The sequence below is a fragment of the Oncorhynchus tshawytscha genome, linkage group LG19 (genome assembly GCF_018296145.1).
Source record: "Oncorhynchus tshawytscha isolate Ot180627B linkage group LG19, Otsh_v2.0, whole genome shotgun sequence".
NCBI classification, from domain to species: domain Eukaryota; kingdom Metazoa; phylum Chordata; class Actinopteri; order Salmoniformes; family Salmonidae; genus Oncorhynchus; species Oncorhynchus tshawytscha.
Genome location: NC_056447.1, coordinates 10568702 through 10596415, shown reverse-complemented (window position 1 = coordinate 10596415; position 27714 = coordinate 10568702). Strand labels below are relative to the sequence as shown.

The 27714-nt window shown below is 42.3% G+C and overlaps 1 protein-coding gene and 1 pseudogene across 2 annotated transcripts; both read left to right on the top strand.

Annotated features, from left to right (window-relative positions):
• Window positions 1–3874: 3874 nt before the first annotated feature.
• On the top strand, window positions 3875–17382 carry LOC112218350 (nuclear cap-binding protein subunit 3-like). Of its 2 annotated transcripts, none has more exons than XM_042301348.1 (12): window positions 3875–4076; window positions 8250–8352; window positions 8459–8584; window positions 8655–8789; window positions 8987–9129; window positions 9228–9336; window positions 10096–10195; window positions 12892–12992; window positions 13603–13915; window positions 14121–14308; window positions 14578–14760; window positions 16256–17382. In XM_042301348.1, the coding sequence occupies exons 1-12, from the start codon at window positions 3918–3920 to the stop codon at window positions 16543–16545; spliced, it is 1950 nt and encodes a 649-aa protein (XP_042157282.1). In that variant the 5' UTR covers window positions 3875–3917; the 3' UTR covers window positions 16546–17382. The 2 variants fall into 2 exon arrangements, with proteins under 2 accessions (XP_042157282.1, XP_042157281.1); XM_042301347.1 differs by having other exon boundaries at window positions 3876–4076; window positions 14121–14314.
• Window positions 17383–25505: 8123 nt separating this feature from the next.
• LOC112219284 lies at window positions 25506–25630 on the top strand (annotated as a pseudogene).
• Window positions 25631–27714: the final 2084 nt, after the last annotated feature.

The window sequence follows — 27714 nt, the reverse complement described above, 5'->3', positions numbered from 1 at the left end:
TCAGAGGAAGGTCCCTAAAGACCCCAGCCACCCCAGTCATAAACTGTTCTGTCTGCTACCGCATGGCAAGCGGTACCGGAGCACCAAGTCTAGGACCAAAAGGCTTTTCAACAGCTTTAACCCCTAAGCCATAAGCCATAAGACTCCTGAACAGGTAATCAAATGTCTACCCAGACTATTTGCATTGTGTGTGTGTCCCACACCCCCCACCCCTCTTTTACGCTGCTGCTACTCTCTGTTTATCATCTATGCATAGTGACATTAACTATACCTACATGTACATATTACCTCCAAATAGCTTGACTAACCTGAAGTCAGAAGTTTACATACACCTTAGCCAAATACATTTAAAAACTCAGTTTTTCACAATTCCTGACATTTAATCCAAGTAGAAATTCCCTGTCTTCGGTCAGTTATGATCATCACTTTATTTTAAGAATGTGAAATGTCAGAATAATAGCAGAGAGAATTATTTATTTCAGCTTTTATTTCTTTCATCACATTCCCAGTGGTCAGAAGTTTACATACACTCAATTAGTATTTTGTAGCATTGCCTTTAAATTGTTTAACTTGAGTCAAACATTTTGGGTAGCCTTCCACAAGCTTCCCACAATAAGTTGGGTGAATTTTGGCCTATTCCTCCTGTCAGAGCTGGTGGAACTGAGTCAGGTTTGTAGGCCTCCTTGCTCGCACATGCTTTTTCAGTTCTGCCCACAAATATTCTATAGGATTGAGGTCAGGGCTTTGTGATGTCCACTCCAATACCTTGACTTTGTTGTCCTTAAGCCATTTTGCCACAACTTTGGAAGTAGGCTTTTGGTCATTGGCATTTGGTAAATCAAATCAAATCAAATCAAATGTATTTGTCACATACACATGGTTAGCAGATGTTAATGCGAGTGTAGCGAAATGCTTGTGCTTTTAGTTCAGACAATGCAGTAATAACCAATGAGTAATCTAACCTAACAATTCCAAAACTACTACCTTATACACACAAGTGTAAAGGGATAAAGAATATTTACATACATATATGAATAAGTGATGGTACAGAGCGGCATAGGCAAGATGCAGTAGATGGTATCGATTACAGTATATACATATGAGACGAGTAATGTAGGGTATGTAAACAAAGTGGCATAGTTAAAGTGGCTATTGATACATGTATTACATAAAGATGCAGTAGATGATATAGAGTACAGTATATACAGTATATAACAAAGTATTGAGATAAACTTTTGTTATTGACCAAATACTTATTTTCCACCATAATTTGCAAATAAATTCATAAAAAAATCCTACAATGTGATTTTCTGGATTTTTTATTCCCTCATTTTGTCTGTCATAGTTGAAGTGTACCTATGATGAAAATTACAGGCCTCTCTCATCTTTTTAAGTGGGAGAACTTGCACAATTGGTGGCTGACTAAATACTTTTTTGCCCCACTGTATGTGTCATGTAGTGTTGTGGAAAATCTTGATATTTACACAGATACCGGAACTTGTAGATTCAGTTAGACATAATTACAGAGGAACAGAGCCGAGCATTTCCAAGGAAAAAGCTCAATTCTCATATCACAGAGCCCTGCCTTTATAGTATTCTGTCTCTGCATAACGTATAGAGTCCCCTCCCTCTATATGAAAATAGCTTCCCTTGACCTTCCTCCACCATTATCTTTCCATCTCAGTTCTTGCTTGTTAACACCCACGTTTAGGTTATAATGGTAGCAGGCCCTGGTCATATATGTTCCATTCCTTATATAGCCATTCTGTGTCAGCTCTTCAAAGTGGACAGCCTATATGCTGCTAATAATGGAAATGTAATCATAGTCATGAGTTTTGCTCCCACAGTAGCTAAGAAAGTAATACTAAGTTTATGTTGTGTAGTAAGCTGTTAGTAGCCCATGTGCCTCACCATTATAATTTGGTCTATTTTCACCAACGGAGGTATTGTAAACATATCGTTCCTGGTCGGTGTGTGCTTGTTTACTAACTTTTTTTGTACAACTTTGACAGTGCTACTGATAGTAGTAATCAAATCAAATCAAATGTATTTATATAGCCCTTCTTACATCAGCTGATATCTCAAAGTGCTGTACAGAAACCCAGCCTAAAACCCCAAACAGCAAGCAATGCAGGTGTAGAAGCACGGTGGCTAGGAAAAACTCCCTAGAAATGCCAAATTGTCCCTAGAATTTCGAAGCAAACAGCTGGAGTCAGGGCTTTCTCCTATAGAGCTTCATTTTTATGGAAGGCTCTGCCTACCCATGTGGGTGCTTGGCTTGCACGTGCAAATTCAGCACACACAACATTCTATAATAGAATTGTGCTATTTGATGTGTCAAATTAAAATCTTATTTAACGCGTCAAATAGTGTTATGATGTGTATCTTTTTTTTGACACACAAAGACCCAAACGGCGTTCAATGTGCCTCACCCTAATAATTTTGTTTATTTTCACCTATTAATTTAGCCTTTTTTTTGTTTGTTGCCCCACCAAGATTTACATGCTAAAATCGCCACAGCCTCTGCTGCAGAGGATAAGTTCATTAGAGTTACCAGCCTCCGAAATTGCAGCCCAAATAAATGCTTCACAGAGTTCAAGTAACAGACATATCTCAAAATCAACTGTTCAGAGGAGACTGCATGAATCAGGCCTTCATGGTCGAATTGCTGCAAAGATTCCACTACTAAAGGCAAAAGGACACCAATAAGAAGATTACTTGCTCTGGCCAAGAAACACGAGCAATGGAAATTAGACCAGTGGAAATTTGTCCTTTGGTCTGATGAGTCCAAATTGGAGATTTTTGGTTCCAACAGCTGTGTCTTTGTGAGACGCAGAGTAGGTGAACGGATGACCTCCGCATGTGTGGTTCCCACCATGAAGCACTGGAGGAGGTGTGATGGTGTGGGGGTGCTTTGCTGGTGACACTGTCAGTGATTTATTTACAATTCAAGGCACACTTAACAAGCATGGCTACCACAGCATTCTGCAGCGATACGCCATCACATCTGGTTTGCACTTAGTCCCACTATCATTTGTTTTTCAATAGGACAGGACACCTCCCGGCTGTGTAAGGGCAATTTGACCAAGAAGAAGAGTGATGGAGTGCTGCATCAGATGATCTGGCCTACACAATCACTCGATCTCAACCCAATTGAGATGGTTTGGGTTGAGTTGGACCACAGAGTGAAGGAAAAGCAGCCAAAAAGTGCTAAGCATATGTGGGAACTCCTTCAAGACTGTTGGAAAAGCATTGCATTCCCTCTTCTCCAAATCTCAGTCCAGTCCAACATCTGCATCTCATTTGAACTTCATTTGAATATGATGACGGTTTATTTTATTTAAGTAACTAAGCCATCTGACTGACATCTGATAGACCAATAAATGCGACTTTGAAAAATACATCTCCACACTTGATCCCATCTACTCAGCTCACTTGCCTCCCATTGGAAACGACAGGATATGGTCTATCTTGGGTAGTTAAAAAAAATATTTGCTTCTAAAGAGCTAGTTGCTCTGCAGTGCAATCTAGCTTGACTTGATATAAAGTTGAGGAAAAAGTAACTAAATAAAACATGTTTATTATCACCTGAAACAATATATTTATCCTGTCTTGAATTAAAATATATTTTACAATCTCCCAAAATAAATGTGATATCTGAGGGGGTGTGGTTGTCGGTATTTTTAGTTATTTAATCTTTATTTAACTAGGCAAGTTGTGCACCATAACGTTGGATGCCAACCGCTGATAAACCTCACCGAAGAAGAACTCAATCTTGCGTTAATAACGCTACGCTCACAAGGTTAATTAAGCAAAACTTTGCTACGAGACTCCGTGAAGACGACGTACGGCGAAATGAAGTACGTCACGACGTAAACGGGGCATTAGTTCCTGTTTCGAAACCGGTCGCTCGCATCATGGCCGCAGTACGCAGCCTACGGGTTTCGGTGAAGTCAGACTGCTCAGATTCGGATTCAGACCGAGATGCCCGCGAATTTGAACCGATGGAGGTGGAGGAGGGCGAACTCGAGGCAGAGGACATCCCCGTTAACCGGTCCTTGAATGAAGTGCTGCCGGTGAGTAAAGTTTTACGAGACCGCGGGCTCGCGTACCTTCTGGGCCTGCGGATAGTGTCTGGTAATTGGGAAGCTCAATGAGCTACTGTAGCAAGACGGCCAAGTAGGTAACGCTAGCCACTGTAACTAGTCAATATCCTCGCTTTCAGTACCCATGTTTTTAGCTAGCAGCCAACTAGCAAGCTACAGTATACTTGTTGATTTTTAGCGGTAGCAAACTAACGTTAACTTTACATATTTTATGACGAACTAGGCTGGACACATTTTCTGATTATTATATTTTATTATAATAATAATAATGATATTATATTATTATATTTGTAGTCGGTCCAAATGATTAGCCAAGCAAGGGAAGTTTGCAATTTAAACCTTCAGCCCTCGTTTTCAGTGTAGTTTGCAAGTGCACAATTATGTTCACTTCGGGGCATTGAACGCCCCATAATTCAATCGCAATGATTGTACATCTGATACAAGTGTAAGTAAAAATGTCAATTTTCCTTCTTCAGAAGTAGCTAGGCAGGCTAACGTTTAGTTAGCTAATTCATTTGCTAGCTATCATACAGTAGGCGTACATTAACTATATAAGTAATCATAATTGACTGTGGCGCATATAAAGCACCCACAAGCTACCGGTGGCTGAAAACAACACAATCGTTGCGGGATGAACGAGTGAATTTCCGGGCAAGGGCGGTCCATTTAAAAATCATTCCTTCCTCCCTCACCCTGCCAGTGTATAATCTGACAACTCTCTGGATTTAGGAACGCCCAGAGCGCACTCTGGCACTCCAGATTGCCCATTCGTAAATTCAATCTGGCAACGCTCTGGATTTCCGAACTCCCAGAGCGCACTCTGGCACTCCAGATTGAATTTATGAACACACCCAAAACCGTAAAATGTTTAGCTAGTAATTTGTTATGCTAGCAATAGGTTGCATAGTAACATCAACTTCTAGTATACTCAACTGAAACGATACCATTCGTTTAGTGTACGAAAATGAACTAGTAGTATATACTCAATTAAGTATGTAGTATACATTATGCAAGTATGGGTATTCGAAAACACATCTTAGTTGATTGGTAGTTTTGAAGTAATCGTGAAAAAAACGGGTCTTGTTTATGGCATTTTTCACCCTGCCAGCTCTTATTAGCACTGTGTCACCAACTGGCCTTCTGAACATTCTATTCCCAGCCCATTGTTTTACGTCACAATACCAGCATTGCCATTGTGAGCAATGTAAACTGCCAGCGTTAACCTTGACGGCTGACCCATGGTAACTTATTATTAACAAGGTTACGGCTACTTAATGAGTGAGCTCACCGTTCGCCTGATTACATGTTGCGGTGACTCACGATGCTAGGGATGCATCAAATGTTAAACATTTTCTGGTCATGGGTAACCAAAAATATATATATATATATATATATATATATATATTTTTTTTTAATTCTCAGAAAAAGGTGGAAAAATCCGAACAAAACATATGTCCCTGTCCTCTTTTTCAAGATGTGGCTGATTTTAAACAGCCAGAATATATTTTTTAATTAAGAATAGCCTTTATTTTTTTTGACGATTTGTTGTTCCTAAATGGCTGCAGGGTGATTTGATATGCGTCAGGTAACCCACTTCATTACTTTCATAAGCCTTCTGCAGGTACCTCATTAAACAACACTTGCTAGGCTCAATCTGAGGTAGCAACTATGAGCTAGCTAGACCTATCCATTTGGTTTGAGCTATAAACCCACTGTTTTTTTTGCCTTAAAAACCCTAAACATAACCTTAGGTATAACCTATTTTAGCCTTAACCCTAATTCTAGGGTAGCCTAGAACACTTTTAGAAGTTGTTAATACCATTTATATTACTAAATAGCATTTAAATAAAAACATTTTTTAAATCCAAGGTAAGCATTTTGCTGTTTAGTTATTTTATGATATTTATTATTGCAAGGCAGAACACTTGATTAACAAACCACATTTTATTTGACATTTTTCAAATGTGATCTAGTAACCTCTATGTGAAAGTCCATTAATTGGTGTGGGGCAGGTTATATCGACTGATCTCAGGAATGAATAAGAAAAATACACTTCATATTTTAGTTGCCTCACCAATGTCTTTGTGAATTAATAACTTTTAATTTAACCTCAACTCGTGTTTGGAGGACAAAGAATGCTGAGTTGCATCCAAAGAACACCATACCTACTGTGAAGCATGGGGGTGGAAACATCATGCTTTGGGGCTGTTTTTCTGCAAAGGGACCAGGATGACTGATCTGTGTAAAGGAAAGAATGAATGGGGCCATGTATCGTGAGATTTTGAGTGAAAACCTCCTTCCATCAGCAAGGGCATTGAAGATGAAACGTGGCTGGGTCTTTCAGCATCACAATGATCCCAAACGCACCGCCTGGGCAACGAAGGAGTGGCTTCGTAAGAAGCATTTCATGGTCCTGGAGTGGCATAAGCCAGTCTCCAGATCTCAACCCTATAGAAAATCTTTGGAGGGAGTTGAACGTCTGTGTTGCCCAGCAACAGCCCCAAAACAGCACTGCTCTAGAGGAGATCTGCATTGAGGAATGGGCCAAAATACCAGCAACAGTGTGTGAAAACCTTGTGGAGACTTACAGAAAACGTTTGACCTCTGTCATTGCCAACAAAGGGTATATAACAAAGTATTGAGAAACTTTTGTTGTTGACCAAATACTTATTTTCCACCATAATTTGCAAATAAATTCATTAAAAATCCTACAATTTGATTTTTTTGATTTTTTTTTTCCCTCATTTTGTCTGTCATAGTTGAAGTGTACCTATGATGAAAATTACAGGCCTCATCTTTTTAAGTGGGAGAACTTGCACAATTGGTGGCTGACTAAATACTTTTTTGCCCCACTGTATGTCTGTTTTTATTTTTAAGTGTGTGTTGTGATTTGTATTTTTTAACCATTCCTGAACCTGTGACCAGAAACAAGCTACATAGGGGCAATACCAGAATAAATGATCTATTGATTCGGTCTCTTCACAGCAAAATCTACAGACCTGAGATTGTTGTATGCCCCATATACAGTTGAAGTCGGAAGTTTATGTACACATTAGCCAAATACATTTAAACTCAGTTTTTCACAATTCCTGACATTTAATCCTCGTAAAAATCCTCTGTCTTAGATCAGTTAGGATCTATTTTAAGAATGTTAAAAATGTGTGTCCAGCCTAGTTAGGCTACCCATATTACCGGTACTTAATCTTATTATTTCTATGGGCAAACATTTTTCCCCCCTAAATCCTTATGATTGGTCATAAGCCAGCTGGCTAATCTTTTGAATACGGTGTAGCAACAACAGATGCATGTCAGCTAGCTTTCAGCATGTTATTCTTCCACCAGATGTGGAAATCCATGTTAGCTAGCTAGCAGCAAGTTATTCCTCCACCAGACGTGGAAATCCATGCTAGCAGCATGTTATTCCTCCTCCACACGTGGAAATCCATGTTAGCCATCTAGCAGCATGTTATTCCTCCACCACACGTGGAAATCCATGTTAGCTAGCTAGCAGCATGTTATTCCTCCTCCACATGTGGAAATCCATGTTCAGTATGCATAAACATTCTAAATGAAACTGAGAATGTCTGCAGTGATAAAATATCTCTTGACACAGTAGCTCAACCCTTTTTTGTGTTAGTGAACACAAGTATTGAATGTCTCTGCTTCGTGCCTAAGTGCGCAAGATAAAAAAGGGAATAACAAATACATACATATCACAATGGTGGGAGACCATTTTATAATGCCCTGTCAGTGACCATATAAATTCATTTTAAAAGTGTCTTAACATAGGATTGATTATGACTTATGGGACAATTTGACAGTAACCTACCTCTTCCACATGGGTACAGTAGACAGGGATGAGGTAATGGGGGCAGGTGACGTTTATATGGGGGAATGCAGAAGGAAGTGTGCAACATTAAAAGGGCACGTACAACAACAAAAGGAATGTACACCGATATCAGGCATGGAACTATTCAGATTGTGTAATTATGCAACATGAATTTCAGTACTTGACCACACCTGAAAGTGATCTGGCAAACATTTGCATGAATACTAGTTCCATCATTGAAAGATGAGGCTAAACCAACAGTCAAACTTTAACTGCCATAACGCGTCTTGTCTTTGTTGACTTTGTGTTTCTAGGAGGCAATTGAGAGGACAGAGAAGAGCACAGAAAGTTTCCACTTCTGTGCACAGGCCAACCCAGCCCAGATTGTGGTACTAGACAGAGACACCATGAAGAAAGGTACATACACACACAGCGCTGGACAGAGACAAAATGAAGAAAAGTACACGCAAATAGACTTAGCTGGCTTTTTGATCACATACTGAATACACTCTCTCTTTCTCAGCCATCCCTAACTTGCGCCTGGAGGCGTTGCACGTGGCGGGTGTGGATGATATGAGCACCCAGGATGTGTTTGGCTACTTTAAGGAATACCCTCCAGCACACATCGAGTGGATCGACGACGCCTCCTGTGAGTAACACACAGCGGCAACTGACAACAAATGGGCTGTTTTAGCATGTCATTAAATATGGTTTCCTAGGTAATGTGGTGTGGCTGGATGATGTCACTTCCACTCGGGCTCTGATCAACATCAGCCACGTGCCTGACCCAGAGGTGGTTACCAAAGATACAGACGACACCAAAGAACTTGGTGATCCCACCCAGGAGAGCAAGGGTACTGTTCGGCACTTGTTCATGTACTGTCCAGTGTGTGTGTCCTTGTTCCAATGTACAGTGTCTATGTTTTATGATCAGATATAGTGGGTAATTCTGTGTTAATGGTCAGAACTGCGATGTGGTGCTTGTGTGGTCAGTCATATGAACTTGTACTTGATGTGTTTTGTCACTGAAATTTGCCTGCCATTCTCTCAGCTCGGGGGCAATCCGATTCCGATGATGATGATGGAGAGGTGGAGGAGGAGCAAAAAGAGCCGGTGAAAGAGAACCGTGAGGAGAGTGAGGGAAAAGCCAGCGAGGGAGAGACTGAGGAGAAAACAGAGTCTGAGACCACCCAGGTAAAACTGTATGCCAGACCGTTTTCTGTGGAAAACATTGCATGTTTAGTAACCTGTGTGTGTGGAAAAGCTGCATGTTGTTTACCTGTGTGTTTCAGGTGGACCTGCTGTCCCAGGCAGAGATTGAGTCACTGCTCCGGAATGACCTACGTCCAGCCACCAAACCCTTCAAGGGCAACAGACTCTTCCTGAGGTTGGCCACTCACGGTGAGTTTGCTTGCATACATGCATGCATACATGCTAACATACATAACATACATACATACATACATGCATGCATACATGCATAACATGCATACATACAGTACCAGTCAAATGTTTGGACACTCTTTTCTTCTATTCTTCAAAGTAGCCATCCTTTGCCTCGATGACAGCTTTGTACAATCTTGGCATTCTCTCAACCAGCTTCATTGAGGTCACCTGGAATGCATTTCAATTAACAGGTGTGCCTTGTTTAAAGTTAATTTGTGTCATTTCTTTCTTTAATGAGTTTGAGCCAATCAGTTGGGGTGGTATATAGAAGATAGCCCTATTTGGTAAAAGACCAGGTCCATATTATGGCAAGAACAGCTCATATAAGCGAAGATAAATTACAGTCTATCATTACTCTAAGACATGAAGGTCAGTCAATCCGGAAGGTTTCTTCAAGTACAGTCGCAAAATCCATCAAGCACCATGATGAAACTGCCACAGGAAAGGAAGAGAAAAAGTTACCTCTGCTACAGAGGAGTAGGATGGTCAAATAAAAATCCTTGAATGAGTAGGTGTGTCAACTTTTGACTGGTACTGTACAGACACGCTCACAAGACGTATACACACTACAAACAAAGGCTTCGGACACCAAGCTAGCAACATTTATAAGTCACAAGTATTAGTTTCTTCTTAAGAATTTGAAGATGTATTTGACGTCTGAAGGAGTGGTAAGATTAGGATTCTGGTACAATGTTTCTCTCACTGTGTGTTCAGATGATAAGAAGGAGCTGGGTGCTGCGAGGAAGAGCAGATATTACATGAAATACGGCAACCCCAACTACGGAGGCATGAGGGGCATCCTCAGCAACTCCTGGTAACCACACACACACCTACTTCCTTACTTCAACATTCATTCATACATGCTGGATAGGCACACCAGATGACCCTGTGGTGCGTCTCCATGGTGATACAGTGGTGTGCTAAGCCATCATGGCAGCCGCCACCAGACAGTCAGACCCTCATCACCACCATGGCTGACTGGAACTGATATGCTGCTACACTGTTGTACATGGTCCTCCTTTGTCTTTTTGCTCACTATTTCCTGACATGACCCCATCTTTAACTTTTTCTTTGTCTGCACTTTCCCTCTATCAGAAAAATACAAGGTTCAACATTACTAACAGTCAGGGATGCAAACTAGTCACCTGTCGGCTGAATTTCGCTGTTTTGAATCCAAAATAGGTGACCTACGTGAATTGTGTAGATCCGATGAGGAAAGTTTAGCGGGGGGGGTGCTTTGGATCACTCCTGGCTGTAAGCGAACGAGTGATGCGCGGCTGTAAGCGAACGAGTGATGCGCGGCTGTAAGCGAACGAGTGATGCGCGGCTGTAAGCGAACGAGTGATGCGCGGCTGTAAGCGAACGAGTGATGCGCGGCTGTAAGCGAACGAGTGATGCGCGGCTGTAAGCGAACGAGTGATGCGCGGCTGTAAGCGAACGAGTGATGCGCGGCTGTAAGCGAACGAGTGATGGCTCTATCCAAGGCTCAGCCAATTATTCACATAACAGAAGGAAGCACGCGACTGAAGAGAGAAGAGACGACCAGCTCGCTAGTTACAGAATCAGCGCGCGACTGAAGAAGGAGACGACCAGCTTGCTAGTTACAGAATCAGCGCGCGACTGAAGAGATGACCAGTTTGCTAGTTACAGAATCAGTGCGCGACTGAAGAAAGAGACGACCAGTTTGCTAGTTACAGAATCAGTGCGTGAGAGAAGGGACGACCAGTTTGCTAGTTACAGAATCAGTGCGCGACTGAAGAGAGAAGAGACGACCTGTTTGCTAGTTACAGCATCAGCGTGCGAGAGAAGAGACAACCAGTTTGCTAGTTACAGCATCAGTGCGCGACTGAAGAGAACCAGTTTGCTAGTTACAGAATCAGTGTGCGACTGAAGAGAGAAGAGACAACCAGTCGCCAGGTGTACAGTGTTTGCTCCGACACATTGGTGCAGCTTGGCTGGGTTGTGTTTCGGAGGGCGCACGGCTCTTGACATTTGGCTCTCCCGAGTCCGTACTGGAGTTGAAGTGATGAGACGACTAACTACCAATTGGATACCACAAAATTGGGGAGAAAACGTTGTTAAAAAATCTAATTAAATCCAAACCAATTCGCTATAGTATTAACTGGTATACGACTCCTTGCCGTTCCTCAAGTTATAACGCGTTAGTTGCTTACTGGACCCTGGCAATCTGTGTGAAATGTTGACTAGCTAACAAACTGTTTTCCCTCTACAGTATCTGGTTAATTTTCAGAATGAGAGAATTAGGTGAAAAATGAGGTGTTGCTTGTTAAACAAGTGGATTCAGGGATCAAGTGTCCACAGGCAAAGTGTTCAATGAAATACCATGCAGTGTAGCCCAAAGATATGGCTTTTGTTGTGTTTAACTTGACAGTAAAACCTTTGAATGAGTGAGGGGGGATTATTAAATATTTTACTCAGTGAATGTTATTTTTGCACACATGTAGCCTTGTGCACTTGATCAATGTCTACTATAGTGGTCACTATAATACCGCAGCAAGAGAATGCCTGTTTGTTTCATTCTATTTCTACTTTAACATGTTTTTCCCCCAAGTGCAATATTTAGATGTGTGTGGTCAGAAGTGTTCTATTATAAAGGCTGGCATGGTAACTGTAATATTAGTGCATTGTTTTTTTTCTCAAGACTTGAGTGTCATTTTCAGTAAAACCTAGGCAACAAATACCATTGGATTTCTTTCTTTACATTGTTTTAGCTGTGAGTTAGGTTCACATGAACCACTTTTTATTTTACACCCAGACTGATCATGGAGATCATGTTGTTTAATTAGTTAACCTGAATTTCCCCCGAGCAGGGATGTTTTCAGTGAAGAAGAAAGAGGTGTCAACTTTTTGGGATCTCACAGGTTTGCATCCCTGAGCATTTGTTTGTCATCCGTGTCTTGAACACAACAGAAATCATTCTCTTTCCCTTTTATTCTCCCATCACTCACTTTCTCTACTTATCTATTTTTCTGTCTTTTTTCAGTTTATTTCCACTTCTATCACAATGCTGGACATGCTGGTTAGTCTAGAATCCCCAAATGTATAACTGGACTTGGTAGCCAGTTCCAGTGCTTTAATGAATTCTTCCCTCTAATCAGAGACTAATTTAAACCTGGGACACCAGGTAGAACAGAACCAGCAGTACTCTGGACCCTGTAGGGAAAGATTTGAATATCCCTGGACTAGAAGGTTAAGGGGATGTGGTTAGGTTAGAAGTTGAAGGAATAGGGTGGGTACTAGGTGAGGTATAGACTGCTGTGTAAGGTATAGAAGAGAAGGGTGGGTACTAGTTGAGGTATAGACTGTGCTGTGTGAAGTATAGGGTGGGTACTAGGTGAGGTATAGACTGTACTGTAAGGTATAGGGTGGGTATTAGGTGAGGTATAGACTGTACTGTAAGGTACAGGGTGGGTATTGGGTGAGGTATAGACTGCTGTGTGAAGTATATGAGTGGGTATGTTTGTTGCTAATGTCTGTCACCTTCTGCAGGAAGAGACGGTATCACACACGCAGAATTGTGAGCAAGAGCAAGAAACCCCTCATAGGGGACAGCATGGGGGACACACCACCCTACAAACACAGCCACTCTGGTAAGTACACATAAACACACACTGCCCTACACACACACACACACACACACACACACACACACACACACACTGCCCTACACACACACACACACTGCCCTACACACACACACACACACACACACTGCCCGACACACACACACTGCCCTACACACACACACACCTGCCCTACACACACACACACACTGCCACACACACTGCCCTACACACACACACACACACTGCCCTACACACACACACACACTGCCCTACACACACACACACACACACACACACACACACACTGCCCTACACACACACACACACACACACACACACTGCTCTACACACACTGCCCTACACACACACACTGCTCTACACACACTGCCCTACACACACACACTGCCCTACACACACACACACACACACACACACAACACTGCCCTACACACACACACACACACTGACCCACACACACACACTGCCCTACACACACACACGCCACCCTAACTATACTTGGGTGACAACACGCGCACACAAACATTTACAGACGAGGCCCAACTGTCATGTGCAAATGTTAATTTACAGATCCCCTGTGTTAATCTGACTTCCTCTCCTTCACCCCCCCCTCCAGCTGACCTGATCAACCTGCCAGAAGAACCAATAGAGGAAGAAGACGATGACGAAGAGGGGGAAGAGGACATGGACTCAGACGACAGGGTGGTGGAGTACAAGGAGAAGGGGGAAAGAGGGAGGGTGAGGGTGGGGGGCCCAGTGGTGGCCCTGTGGAGTCGTTTGGGAAGACCCTCTTCCCCCTCGGTCTTGTCGGACTCGGACGAGATGGACTATGACTTGGAGCTCAAGATGATCTCCACCCCCTCTCCCAAGAAGAGCATGAAGATGGCCATGTACGCAGACGAGGTCGAGACCAACCTCAGGACTATACGGTCAGTGGGTGGTGGGTGACCATGTATCCTGACAAGGCCATGACCAACCTCAGGACTATACGGTCAGTGGGTGGTGGGTGACCATGTATCCTGACAAGGCCATGACCAACCTCAGGAGCTTAGTCTTTTTCTGTGAGTGTGTAGAATGTGGACCCTTTTAATATAGGTAAACATAGTGAAAACATTTGCTGTCTGTGTTTTACAGACACTCTGCTGTTCGGCGTGACAGCGGCTCGGGGGGTAGTGGCATCCGGAACAGGATTGGTGGAGGATCGGTGGGCGAGACCAAAAGCAGTGCGGTGGAGAAAGTGATTGATGTGAGGCAGCTATTGGAGGAGAAGAGGCGTGGCCTATCCCAGCATAAACATTGCCACCCTGTGGCCAGCATTGGAAGTACGGGTCAGTTGTCCACCACTCTCCAAAGTCAATCAATTCTTTTTTTTTGTCACGTGGCGAATACAACAGGTGTAGACCTTACAGTGAAATGCTGAATTACAAGCCCTTAACCAACACTGCAGTTTTAATAAGAATAGTGTTCAATTATTTACAAAAATAAACTGAAGTAATACATAAATATAAATAACATTATCAATGTAATATTGTTCCCGGACACTGTGTATGTTGAGTGCTGTATTTAACCATGTTCTGGGTTGTGTGTGTAGATGTGAGGCAGCGGTTAGGGAAGAGGCTGTACTCTTCTGAGAGACGACACTCCACCTCTCCCGTCGCCTCCCGAGACTCATCCCCTCCCCGAGAGCCGATCACAGATGTGCACAGGCGACTGGGCGTGGTAATACAAGACACCCGTGGCCTCCACCCTGATTCGTCCAAAGACAGGAAATCAAGTAAATAAGGAAGAAAAACGCACATGTCCATATACTGCTATTAGTCAATAATGCAGTAGGTTTGTTGAAAAGACACTGACAGAAAGTGCTTTAACCTCTCTGGGATATTTGGGATGGTAGCGTCCTACCCCGTCATCAGCCAGTGAAAGTGCAGGGTGCCAAATTCAAAACAACAATCTCACAATTAAAATTCCTCAAGCATACAAGTATTTTACACCATTTTAAAGATATAATTCTTGTTAATCCAGCCACAGTGTCTGATTTCAAAAAGACTTTACAGCGAAAGCACCACAAACGATTAAGTCACCACCAAGCCACAGAAAAACAGCCATTTATCCAGCCAAAGAGAGGAGTCACAAAATGCAGAAATAGACATCAAATTAATCACTAACCAGTGATGATCTTGATCAGATGACACTTATAGGACTTAATGTTACACAATACATGTATGTTTTGTTCGATAAAGTGCCTATTTATATCCAAAAATCTTTGGCGTGTTATGTTCAGTATTTCCAAAACATCTGGTGATTTTGCAGAGAGCCACATCAATTCACAGATATACTCATAATAACCATTGCTAAAAGATTAAACTGTTATGCATGGTATTATATATCCACTTCTCCTTAATGCAACCACTGTGTCAGATTTCAAAAAAGCTTTACGGAAAAAGCACACAATGCAATAATCTGAGTACAGCGCTCCGAGACCAAAACAGCCAAAGAGATATCCGCCATGTTGTGCAGTCAACAGTCAGAATTATCATTATAAATATTAACTTACCTTTGATGATCTTCATCAGAATGCACTCCCAGGAATCCCAGTTCCACAATAAATGTTTGATTTGTTCGATAAAGTTCATAATTTATGTCCAAATACCTTCCTTTGTTAGGGCATTTGGTAAACAAATCCAAGCGCGCGTGCAAGTCCAGCCGAAAGGTTGGACGAAAAGTCCAAAAAGTTATATTACAGGTCATAGAAATATGTCAAACTAAGTATAGAATCAATCTTTAGGATGTTTTTAACATATATCTTCAATAATATTCCAACCAGAGTATTCCTTTTGTCTGTAAAAAAGCAATGGAACGCGAGGCAACTTTCACATTAACGTGCATCACGAGCCCGGGGCTCTCTGCCAGACACCTTACTCATTCCCCTCTCATTTGGCCCTCCTTCACAGTAGAAGCATCAAACAAGGTTTTAGAGACTGTTGACATCTAGTGGAAGCCTTAGGAAGTGCAACATGACCAATATCCTACTGTCTTCAATTGGGAATGAGTTGAAAAACGACCAACCTCAGATTTCTCACTTCCTGGTTGGATTTTTTTTCTCAGGTTTTCGCCTGCCATATATGTTCTGTTACACTCAGACATTCAAACAGTTTTAGAAACTTCAGTGTGTTTTCAATCCAAATATACTAATTATATGCATATTATATGCTACTCAATACTGCTCCCCAGTCACCAAGAAATTTATATTGAACCCCCTCCCTCTCCAGGTCGTCTGTGGAACAGGCTCGGCCCCTCCTCCTATAAGGGCGAAGTTCCCGAGCGGAAGCCTCCCAGTCACAGAGCGGGTTCGGGATCAACCAGCTCCAGGTTGGGGGGGCGGGGAGAAGAAGACGTTGAGAAGGAGAACGACTCTGCATTGCAGAAGGTGTGGGGGGCCTTGATCAAACAGAAGGAACAGCAGACCCACAAGATGAAGAGGAGTCGGCTTGACAACCTGCCCTCGCTACAGATAGAGATCAGTCGGGAGAGCAGCAACGGGTCCGACTCAGACTCCTGAGAGACTGAGGAAGAGGAGGGGTAGGGAGTGGGCAGAGAATGAGTAGGGGAGCGAGACGTGTTGATAGAAACTGAGTCGGGGAAGAGAGGTGTGAATGAAATGCAGAATAAATACAAATGGTGGGGGAAGGTTTAGATCAGTGTGGATAGGGTCATGCCTTCATCTAGAGCAGAAAGGTGACCACCCCCACCCCTGCTCTCCTCTTAAGTTACTCGTCTCTGTTTAGATCCTTATGGGCCCCCGTCGCTGTGACCTGGTCCATCGGACCAACACAAAAGAACTGGACAGAATTGTCTGATGTGGAGAGAAGTTATGTTTGTCAGGACTGGTGTTCTGATCAAATGGGTTCCTGTGACATTTTACTGATGGCCTACCTACACTTCAAGTCATGTCAAATATTTAAAGGGCAATATAAATGTCTCTGTTGGCCCCTGTGATGTCAACTACAGAAGAACTGGGACAAGGATAAGATCCAGATACTGAGCGCTCTCCCTGTCTCTCTGTGTGTGGACCCAGACACAGGATCATACAGTCTATGGTATCTATGTGTGAGTGACTTTGAACCACAAATATTGAGTTTGTGGCATTTTATTTCCTTCCACAGGCTTGGCCCATAGAGACAACTAAACCAGATGAATCGATTGTCTAATGTTATGTTTTTCAAGGAGGAAGATTCTTCAATGGCTGTGCCATCCTTCAAAGCCCCATAGTGCACTACTTTTGACCAGAGCCCTATGTAGGGAATAGTGTGCTGGTTTGAGGACAACCTTACATTCCCAGACAGAAAAGGAATTGATTTCATTAAGGCCTAAGCAGAAATAAAACATGTCAACAACTGTCTGCTTGTCTTGGCAATGGTGACAACTCTTTATTTGACCTGGTAATTTGACTGCGAACACAATCAACTAGGTCATTTTCTAAGAAGAAACATTGATGGGATAGCCTTAAACATGTTGGTTTGGTGTCTTTAACAGTTCAAGAGTTAAGGTTGGGAAGTTATTGTGTGTGTGTGTGTGTGTGTGTGCACACAGTCAAGTTTGGTTTTATTTTTCCATTTTCTACATTCTAGAATAATAGTGAAGACATCAAAATGATGAAATAACACATGGAATCATATAGTAGTCAAAAGTAGCCAAAAATCAAAATAGGTTTGAGATTCTTCATAGTAGCCACCCTTCCCCTTGACAACTTTGCACATTTGGCAATCTCTCAACCAGCTTCATGAGGTAGTCACCTGGAATGCATTGCAATTAACAGGTTTGCCTTGTTAAAAGATAATTTGTGGAATTCCTTTACTTCTTAATGTGTTGGAGCCAATCATTTGTGTTGTGACAAGGTAAGGGTGGTATACAGAAGATGGCCCCATTTGGTAAAAGACCAAGTCCATATAATGGCAAGAACAGCTCAAATAAGCAAAGCGAAACGACAGTCCATTACTTTAAGACATGAAGATCAGTCATCTGGGAAATGTCAAGAACTTTGAAAGTTTCTTCAAGTGCTGTCACACAAACCATCAAGCGCTATGATAAAACTGGCTCTCATGAGGACCGCCACAGTAAAGGAAGACCCTGAGTTACCTCTGCTGAGAGTTACCAGCCTCAGAAATTGCAGCCCAAATAAATGCTTCACATAGTTCAAGTAACAGACACATCTCAACATCAACTGTTCAAACGGAGACCACGTGAATCGGGCTTTCATGGTCGAATTGCTACAAAGAAACCACTACTAAAGGACACCAATAAAAAGAGGAGACTTGTTTGGGCCAAGAAACACAAGCAATGGACTTTAGACCAGTAGAAATCTGTCCTTTTGGTCTTCTGAGTCAAAGTTTGAGATTTTTGGTTCCAACCGCTTTGTCTTTGTGAGACTTGTCGTAGAGAAATTAACATTCAATTACCTGGCAACAGTTCTGTTGGACTATATATATATATATATATATATATTGGTCCCATGATTTATGAGATGAAATAAAAGATCCCAGAAATGTTCTTTACATCCCAGTTAGTGAGCAGTTTATCCTTTGCCAAGATAATCCATCCACCTGACAGGTTTGGCATATCAAGAAGCTGATTAAACAGAATGGTCATTACACAGGTGCACCTCATGCTGGGGACAATAAAATGCAACTCTAAAATGTGCAGTTTTGTCACAGCACAATGCCACAGATGTCTCAAGTTTTGAGGGCGCATGCACGAGGCATACTGATTGCAGATAATTGAATGTTCATTTCTCTACGATAAGCCACCTCCAAGGTTGTTTTCAAGCATTTAGCAGTACGTCCAACTGGCCTCAAAACCGCAGACTGTAACCACGCCAGCCCAGGACAACCACATCTGGCTTCTACACCTGCAAGATTGTCTGAGACCAGCCACCAGGACATCTGATGAAACTGGGTTTGCACAACTGAAGAATTTCTGCATAAACTGTCAGAAACAGTCTCAGGGAAGCTCATCTGCGTGCTCGTTGTCCTCAGCAGGGTCTTAACCTGACTGCTGTTCGGTGTCGTAACCGACTTCAGTGGGCAAATGCTCACCAACGATGGCCACTGGCACACTGGAGAAGTGTACTCTTCACAGATGAATCCCAGATTCAACTGTACCGGGCAGATGACAGACGTATGGCGTTGTGGAGACCAGCTGTTTACTGATGTCAACATGGTGAACAGAGTGCTCCATGGTGGCGGTGGGGTTATGGTATAGGCAGGCATAAGCTACAGACAACAAACACAATTGCATTATATCAATGGCAATTTGAATGCAGTGATACCGTGATGAGATCCTGAGGCCCATTCATCTGCTGCCATCACCTCATGTTTCGGCATTATAATGCATGGCCCCATGTCGCAAGGATCTGTACACAATTCCTGGAAGCTTAAAGTGTCCCAGTTCGTCCATGGCCTGCATACTCACCAGACATGACACTCATTGAGCACGTGTGAGACGCTCTGGATCGACGTGTTTGCCAGCGTGTTCCAGGACCCGCCAATATCCAGCAACTTTGCACAGCCATTGAAGAGGAGTCGGACAACATCCCACAATCAACAGCCTGATCAACTCTGTGTCATGCTGCATGAGGCAAATGGTGGTCACACCAGATACTGACTGGTTTTCAAATCCACGCCCCTACCTTTTTTTTAACGATATCTGTGACCAACAGATTCAAATTGCATTCCCATTCATGTGAAATGCATAGATCAGAGCCTCATGAATTTTTCAATAGATTGATTTCCTTATATGAACTGTAACTCAGTCAAATATTTGAAATTGTTGCATGTTGTTTATTTTTGTTCAATGTAGTTATAGTTTATAGATAGCCTGAATGTTTTAAAGTTGGTCTTGTAGCTTAATTGGCCAAGGAGCAGGACAATTTTGAACAGCTACCTTTGTATTCCTGTGGTTCTCATTCAAACCATGTTAATTTATGCAAATGTAAAATGGTTATAGTTCAAAAAGTGTATAAATAAACTAATTAAAAATAGAAACGTCCTCTCACTGTCAACTGCGTTTATTTTCAGCAAACTTAACGTGTAAATATTTGTATGAACATAAGATTTAACAACTGAGACATAAACTGAACAAGTTCCACAGACATGTGACTAACAGAAATGGAATAATGTGTCCCTGAACAAAGGAGGGGGTCAAAATCAAAAGTAACAGTATCTGGTGTGGCCACCAGCTTCATTAAGTACTGCAGTGCATCTCCTCCTCAAGGACTGCACAAGATTTGCCAGTTCTTGCTGTGAGATGTTACCCCACTCTTCCACCAAGGCACCTGCAAGTTCCCGGACATTTCTGGGGGGGAATGGCTCTAGCCCTCACTAGAGGTCGACCGATTATGATTTTTCAACGTCGATGCCAATTATTGGAGGACCAAAAAAAGACTGACGATTTTTATTTCTTTATTTGTAATGACAATTACAACAATACTGAATGAACACTTATTTTAACTTAATATAATACATCAATAAAATCAATTTAGCCTCAAATAAATAATGAAACATGTTCAATTTGGTTTAAATAATGCAAAAACAAAGTGTTGGAGAAGAAAGTAAAAGTGCAATATGTGTCATGTAAAAAAGCTAACGTTTAAGTTCCTTGCTCAGAACATGAGAACATATGAAAGCTGGTGGTTCCTTTTAACATGAGACTTCAATTTTCCAAGGTAAGAGGTTTTAGGTTGTAGTTAATATAGTATTTATAGGACTCTTTCTCTCTATACCATTTGTATTGCATATACCTTTGACTACTGGATGTTCTTATAGGCACTTTAGTATTGCCAGTGTAACAGTATAGCTTCCGTCCCTCTCCTCGCACCTACCTGGGCTCGAACCAGGAACACATCAACAACAGCCACCCTCGAAGCATCATTACCCATCGCTCCGCAAAAGCCGTGGCAAGAGGAACAACTACTTCCAAGGTCTCAGAGCGAGTGACATCACCGATTGAAACACTATTAGCGCACACCCCGCTAACTAGCTAGCCATTTCACATTGGTTACACCAGCCTAATCTTGGGAATTGATAGGCTTGGAAGTCATAAACAGCTCAGTGCTTGAAGCATTGCGAAGAGCTGCTGGCAAAACGCACGAAAGTGCTGTTTGAATGAATGCTTTTGGTAGGCAGCCTGCTGCTGCCTATCATCGCTCAGTCAGACTGCTCTATCAAATATCAAACCATAGACTTAATTATAACATAACACATAGAAATACAAGCCTTTGGTCATTAATATGGTCGAAGCCAGAAACTATCATCTTGAAAACAAAACGTTTATTCTTTCAGTGAAATACGGAACCGTTTCGTATTTTATTTAACGGGTGGCATCCCTAAGTCTAAATATTGCTGTTACATTGTACAACCTTCAATGTTATGTCATAATTACGTAAAATTCTGGCAAATTAGTTTGCAGCGAGCCAGGCGGCCCAAACTGCTGCATATACCCTGACTCTGCGTGCAATGAACGCAAGAGAAGTGACACAATTTCACCTGGTTAATATTGCCTGTTGACCTGGATTTCTTTTAGCTAAATATGCAGGTTTAAAAATATATACTTCTGTGTATTGATTTTAAGAAAGGCATTGATGTTTATGGTTAGGTACACGTTGAAGCAACGACAGTCCTTTTTCACGAATGCGCACTGCATTGATTGATTATTGGGGCGGCAGGGTTGGACTAGTAAGAGCACTGGACTAGTAAACGGAAGGTTGCAAGTTCAAACCCCCGAGCTGACAAGTTACAAATCTGTCGTCCTGCCCCTGAACAGGCAGTTAACCCACTGTTCCAAGGCCGTCACTGAAAATAAGAATTAGTTCTTAACTGACTTGCCTAGTTAAATAAAGGTGTAAAAAAATATGATTTAAAAAAATCGGCAAAATTGGTGTCCCCCCCCAAAAAATCGGCCATTCCAATTAATCGGTCGACCTCTAGACCTCACCCTCCGATCCAACAGGTCTCAGACGTGCTCAATGGGATTGAGATCCGGGTTCTTCGCTGGCCATGGCAGAACACTGACATTCCTGTCACGCACAGAATGAGCAGTATGGCTGGTGGCATTGTAATGCTCGAGGGTCATGTCAGGATGAGCCTGCAGGAAGGGTACCACATGAGAGAGGAGGATGTCTTCTCTGTAAAGCACAGTGTTGAGATTGCCTGCAATGACAACAAGCTCGGTCCGATGATGCTGTGACACACCGCCCCAGACCATGACGGACCCTCCACCTCCAAATCGATCCCGCTCCAGAGTACAGGGCTCGGTGTAACGCTCATTCCTTCAACGATAAACGTGAATCCGACCATCACCCTTGGTGAATCAAAACCACGACTCTTCAGTGAAGAGCACTTTTTGCCAGTCCTGTCTGGTCCAGCGATGGTGGTTTTGTGCCCATAGGCGAAGTTGTGGACAGTGATGTCTGGTGAGGACCTGCCTTACAACAGGCCTACAAGCACTTAGTCCAGCCTCTCTCAGCGTATTGTGGACAGTCTGCACACTGATGGAGGGATTGTGCATTCCTGGTGTAACTCGGGCAGTTGTTGTTGACATCCTGTACCTGTTCCGCAGGTGTGATGTTCAGATGTACTGATCTGTGCAGGTGTTGTTACACGTGGTCTGCCACTGCGAGGATGATCAGCTGTCCATCCTGTCTCCCTGTAGCGCTGTCTTAGGCGTCTCACAGTACGGACATTGCAATTTATTGCCCTGGCAACATCTGCTGTCCTCATGCCTCCTTGCAGCATGCCTAAGGCACGTTCGCGCAGATGAGCAGGGACCCTGGGCATCTTTCTTTTGGTGTTTTTCAGAGTCAGTAGAAAGGCCTCTTTAGTGTCATAAGTTTTCATAACTGTGACCTTAATTGCCTACCGTCTGTAAGCTGTTAGTGTCTTAACGACTGTTCCACAGGTGCATGTTCATACATTTTTTATGGTTCATTGAACAAGTTGTAGGCAGTTGCAAACATACATTTTCTTTCATGCCTGTCTCAGTAGACTAATCCATTGCGGAGGCCTTGGAGGTGGCAAGTGGCATTAGTCATAAATTCAAATTCATGGAACCTGCAGATAACATGTAAATGTATTCCCCTCATCAAACCTCTGAAGACAGGATATCCATTTGTCCTCAGGTTTGACTGGGAAATGGTGAACCTTGGACAAAGAGGGAATAATTACTCAAAGTCCTTAAAACTACAGTATTATACAACATCATGGCAGCTAAAAAGGCCACTATTGCAATTTAACATTATTATTATTTACCAGGTAAGTTGACTGACAACACATTCTCATTTACAGCAACAACCTGGGGAATAGTTACAGGGGAGAGGAGGGGGGTGATTAGGTGACTGTGATGGTTTGAGGGCCAGATTGAGAATTTAGCCAGAACACCGTGGTTAACACCCCTACTCTTACGATAAGTGCCATGGGATCTTTAATGACCTCAGAGAGTCAGGACACCTGTTTAACGTCCCATCCAAAAGACAGCACCCTGCCCTGGGGCATTTTTTAAGCCAGAGGAAGGAGTGCCTCCTACTGGCCCTCCAACACCACTTCCAGCAGTATCTGGTCTCCCATCCAGGGACTGACAAGGACCAACCCTGCTTAGCTTCAGAAGCAAGCCAGCAGTGGTATGCAGGGTGGTATGCTGCCGGCTAATGCAGAACAGTATGTACTGTCATAGACATAATCCATCTTCTGACTAATACAACCAAAAGAGCTCTATGCATTCTTATACAAAACTAGCATGATCTAACGTGAGAAAACAACACACACTTTGTGTAGCTAACATGTAAACTATTAGAGCCATAGCTCTAAGATAACTATTTCATCAATCTCCACAAAATAATTATATAAATGTTTCAAACTTCACCAGAATAAACTTCCACAACATGAGATAAGTAGTTAAAGAATAAGTTACGTGTAGAGCGGTTACAGTGACCGTATTACCGCCACACCGGCGGTCACGAGAAATGAAGGCAGTCAAATTCCACATGACCGTTCAGTCATGGTAATTAGGCTTCACCAAGCTCTGATGCTGCTGATGGTGATTAGTAGCCTACCAAACCTGTTAACTGTCTGGTACTCAGCACTCTATTGTCCCTTTAATCACTCTGACATCATTGCAAATGTGATCTAAAAATCTAATCAATCACTTAATGAGAGCCCTGCTCATGTTGAGCAACATTTTTATAGGCTATACAATTGCGTGAGAAAAGTTTTGATATCCTCTATTACAAAGAGGAGGATCCCATCAGCTTTCTATAGGCTAGGCCTACTATAGTTATTTCTCAACTTATTAACCTCTTGAAGCTAGGGGGCACTATTTTTATGTTTGGAAAAATAATGTTCCCAAAGTAAACGGCCTATTTCTCAGGACCAGATGCTAGAATATGCATATAATTGACAGCTTAGGATAGAAAACACTCTAAAGTTCCCAAAACTGTAAAAATATTGTCTGTGAGTATAACAGAACTGATATTGCAGGCGAAAGCCTGAGAAAAATCCAGTGACTCTTATTTTGAAACCCCTATGCATCCCTATTGCCCATTGAAAGGGATATCAACCAGATTCCTTTTTCTATGGCTTCCCTAAGGTGTCAACAGCCTTTAGACATAGTTTCAGGCTTTTATTTTGAAGAATGAGCGTGAACAACCACATTGCGTAAGTGGACAAGTGGGGGCTCTCAGAGTGATTTGTGTGCGAAAGAGAGAGGCGGCCATTGTTACTCCCGGTCCTAGTGGAAAGCCAACTGTCCCGGTTGATATATTATTGAATAGATATTTGAAAAACACCTTGAGGATTGATTATAAAAAACTTTTGACATGTTTCTGTGCACATTATGGATATAATTTTGAATTTTTGTCTGCGTTGTCGTGACCGCTCTTTCCGGTGGATTCTTGGGCATAACGCACCAAACTAATGGAGGTATTTGGATATAAAAAATATCTTTATGGGACAAAAGGAACATTTGTAGTCTAACTGGGAGTCTCGTGAGTGAAAACATCCGAAGATCATCAAAGGTAAACGATTAATTTGATTGCTTTTCTGATTTTCGTGACTAAGTTACCTGATGCTAGGTGTACTTATTGTTTTGGTATGCTATCGATAAACTTACACGAACTCTTGTATTGCTTTCGCTGTAAAGCATAATTTCAAAATCTGAGATGACAGGGTGATTAACAAAAGGCTAAGCTGTGTTTCACTATATTTCACTTGTGATTTCATGAATATGAATATTTTCGAGAAATTTTTTTTATCCGTTGCGTTATGCTAATTAGTGTCAGTTGATGACAATTCTCCCGGATCCGGGATGGGTAGTTCTAGTACTGCATATTAATACTGTAGTACTGTATGCAGAAAGGAAAGCTGCTTATATACAACCGCCAGGAGGGGGAGATAAACAAACCCAAATGGAAATAAACACTCATGTAACAGAACAGTGAAGATTCATTTATAGTTAAAGTTAGGGATTGAACCTCCATTCTTGGCATGCACACTGTTCATCTGTACTCATGTTTGTGTGTGTTAACAAGTCCAGTGCTATGTCTTCGGTGCCAGAATGTTCCCCGTCTTCTGGTTCTATCCTCATTCGCTGGGACATTCTCACATCATGCTGCTGTAGCCTGTATATTATGTCTTGTTATGTTGTTAATTAGACACTGCACATTGTCAGAATGTTGTTAGATTCAAACTTTTCTTTCCTCCTCTGTCTGTGTGTAGACGTGTGAGATCTGCCAGAAGCCGTTTCAGATGTACTGGGAAGAGGAGGAAGAGAAGTGGCACCTGAGGGATGACGAGAGGGATGACGAGTCGACGAGAATGTGGTTGTTTACTACAGAGATCACTCGTAGCACAGGCACGTAAAATCATCCTTTTAATAATGGAATGTACAGATGGAAATTCTAATCAAATTTGATGTTTTTGTCTTAATATTTTTCTACAGATATATCTTCCTTTGTGTTTTGAAGATTACAAACAGTTATGTATCAGCTTACATGCTTGATCTGTGTTTTTGTTTGGTCTGTGAAATTAAGTCTTTCAAATATTTCTATGCCTCTAGCTGATCATGTTTTCTCCTCTTGGGGTCGTTGGTCTCTCTTCACCCCCCACCCCCTGCTGCTTTCTCTTTTTCTTTTCTCTTTTACGGGCTACTCTCATCCGTACGTACTGATTGCAGGAATGTCCACAAGAGAAATTGCCAGAGAATTGAAGGTTAATTTCTCTACCATTAGCCGCTACCATCTTTGTTTTAGAAAATTTGGCAGTACGTCCAACTGGACTCACAACAACAGACCAAGTGTAACCACACCATCCCAGGACCTCCACATCCGGCTTCTTCACCTGCGGCGTCGTCTCAGACCAGCCACCCAGACAACTGATGAAACTGTGGGTTTTCACAACCAAATCATTTCTGCACACACTTTCAGAAACCGTATCAGGGAAGCTCATCTGGGTGCTCGTCATCCTCACCAGGGTCTTGACCTGACTGCAGTTCGGCGTCGTAACCGACTTCAGTGTGCAAATGCTCACCATCGATGGCCACTGGCATGCTGGAGAAGTGTGCTCTTTACGGATGAATCCCGGTTTCAACCTTACCAGGCAGATGGCAGGCAGCGTATATCCATTGCGTGGGCGAGCAGTTTGCTGATGTCAACATTGTGAGCAGAGTGTCCCATGGTGGCAGTGGGGTTATGGTATGGGCAAGGTATAAGCTAGGGACAACGGATAAACAATTTGGAATGCACAGAGATACCGTGACGAGGTCCTGAGGCCCATTGTTGTGCCATTCATCCGATCCTGGAACGACGTGTACGACAGCGTGTTCCACTTCCTGCCAAAATCCAACAACTTCGCACAGCCCAGAGGAGTGGGACAACATTCCACAGGCCACAATCAACAGCCAGATCAACTCTATGCAAAGCAGATGTCGTGCTGCTTGAGGCGAATGGTGGTGACAAATGGTGTTCACACCAGATACTGTGACCAACAGATGCATATCTGTGTTCCCACTCATGTGAAATCCATAGATTAGGGCCTAATGAATTCATTTACACTGATTTCCTTATGAACTGTAACTCAGTAAAATCTTTGACATTGTTGCATGTTGAGTTTATATGTGGTAAATTAATTTGAAAATAAACAGTTTAGTTTATTACTTTATCGATGGTTTAAGTTTACAATAGGTAAGGAGGAATAACATTTCGACCTTTACACTGCTGTGTACATACGACAAGACATAGCTAGCGACTAACGTTTCTAAACAGTTGTCTGTGATCCTGGTTTACAATCACATTGTTGGAAATCTTAAATACATTATTTGCAGAAGTTTGAGAAACAATAGCAATTTTGTTTGGTAAAAAATACTCAATATTCAATAAAAAGAAATCTGACAGTTTGTTTGTGTGAACAGTGATTGGTGTGGCTTTCTGGATTGCGTCTCCCTGGTTCCTCCTACCCCTTTTACAAAATGTGCTTTTTAATTATTTTGTCACCTTGGGGCCTGAATACCAAATAAAGTTCTCTAGAATTAGTTTGTCTTTTATTTTCTGTGATCTTAGATCATTTTATTTCCACTGAATATCTAGCATCTGCCATTAAACCTATGGATTGGGTAGGATTTCTTTCTGAATAACGTGTATGTCTCAGAGACAGTATACTGAGGCTGTGTTTACACAGGCAGCCGAATT

Bases quoted from the DNA above. Each gene is read 5' to 3' on its own strand.
- LOC112218350 (XM_042301347.1), top strand. From the start codon at position 3,918: ATGGCCGCAGTACGCAGCCTACGGGTTTCGGTGAAGTCAGACTGCTCA. The intron at 9,130-9,227 runs GTAAAACTGTAT...TGTGTGTTTCAG, and splicing joins CAGAGTCTGAGACCACCCAG to GTGGACCTGCTGTCCCAGGC. The intron at 13,916-14,120 runs GTCAGTGGGTGG...TGTGTTTTACAG, and splicing joins ACCAACCTCAGGACTATACG to ACACTCTGCTGTTCGGCGTG.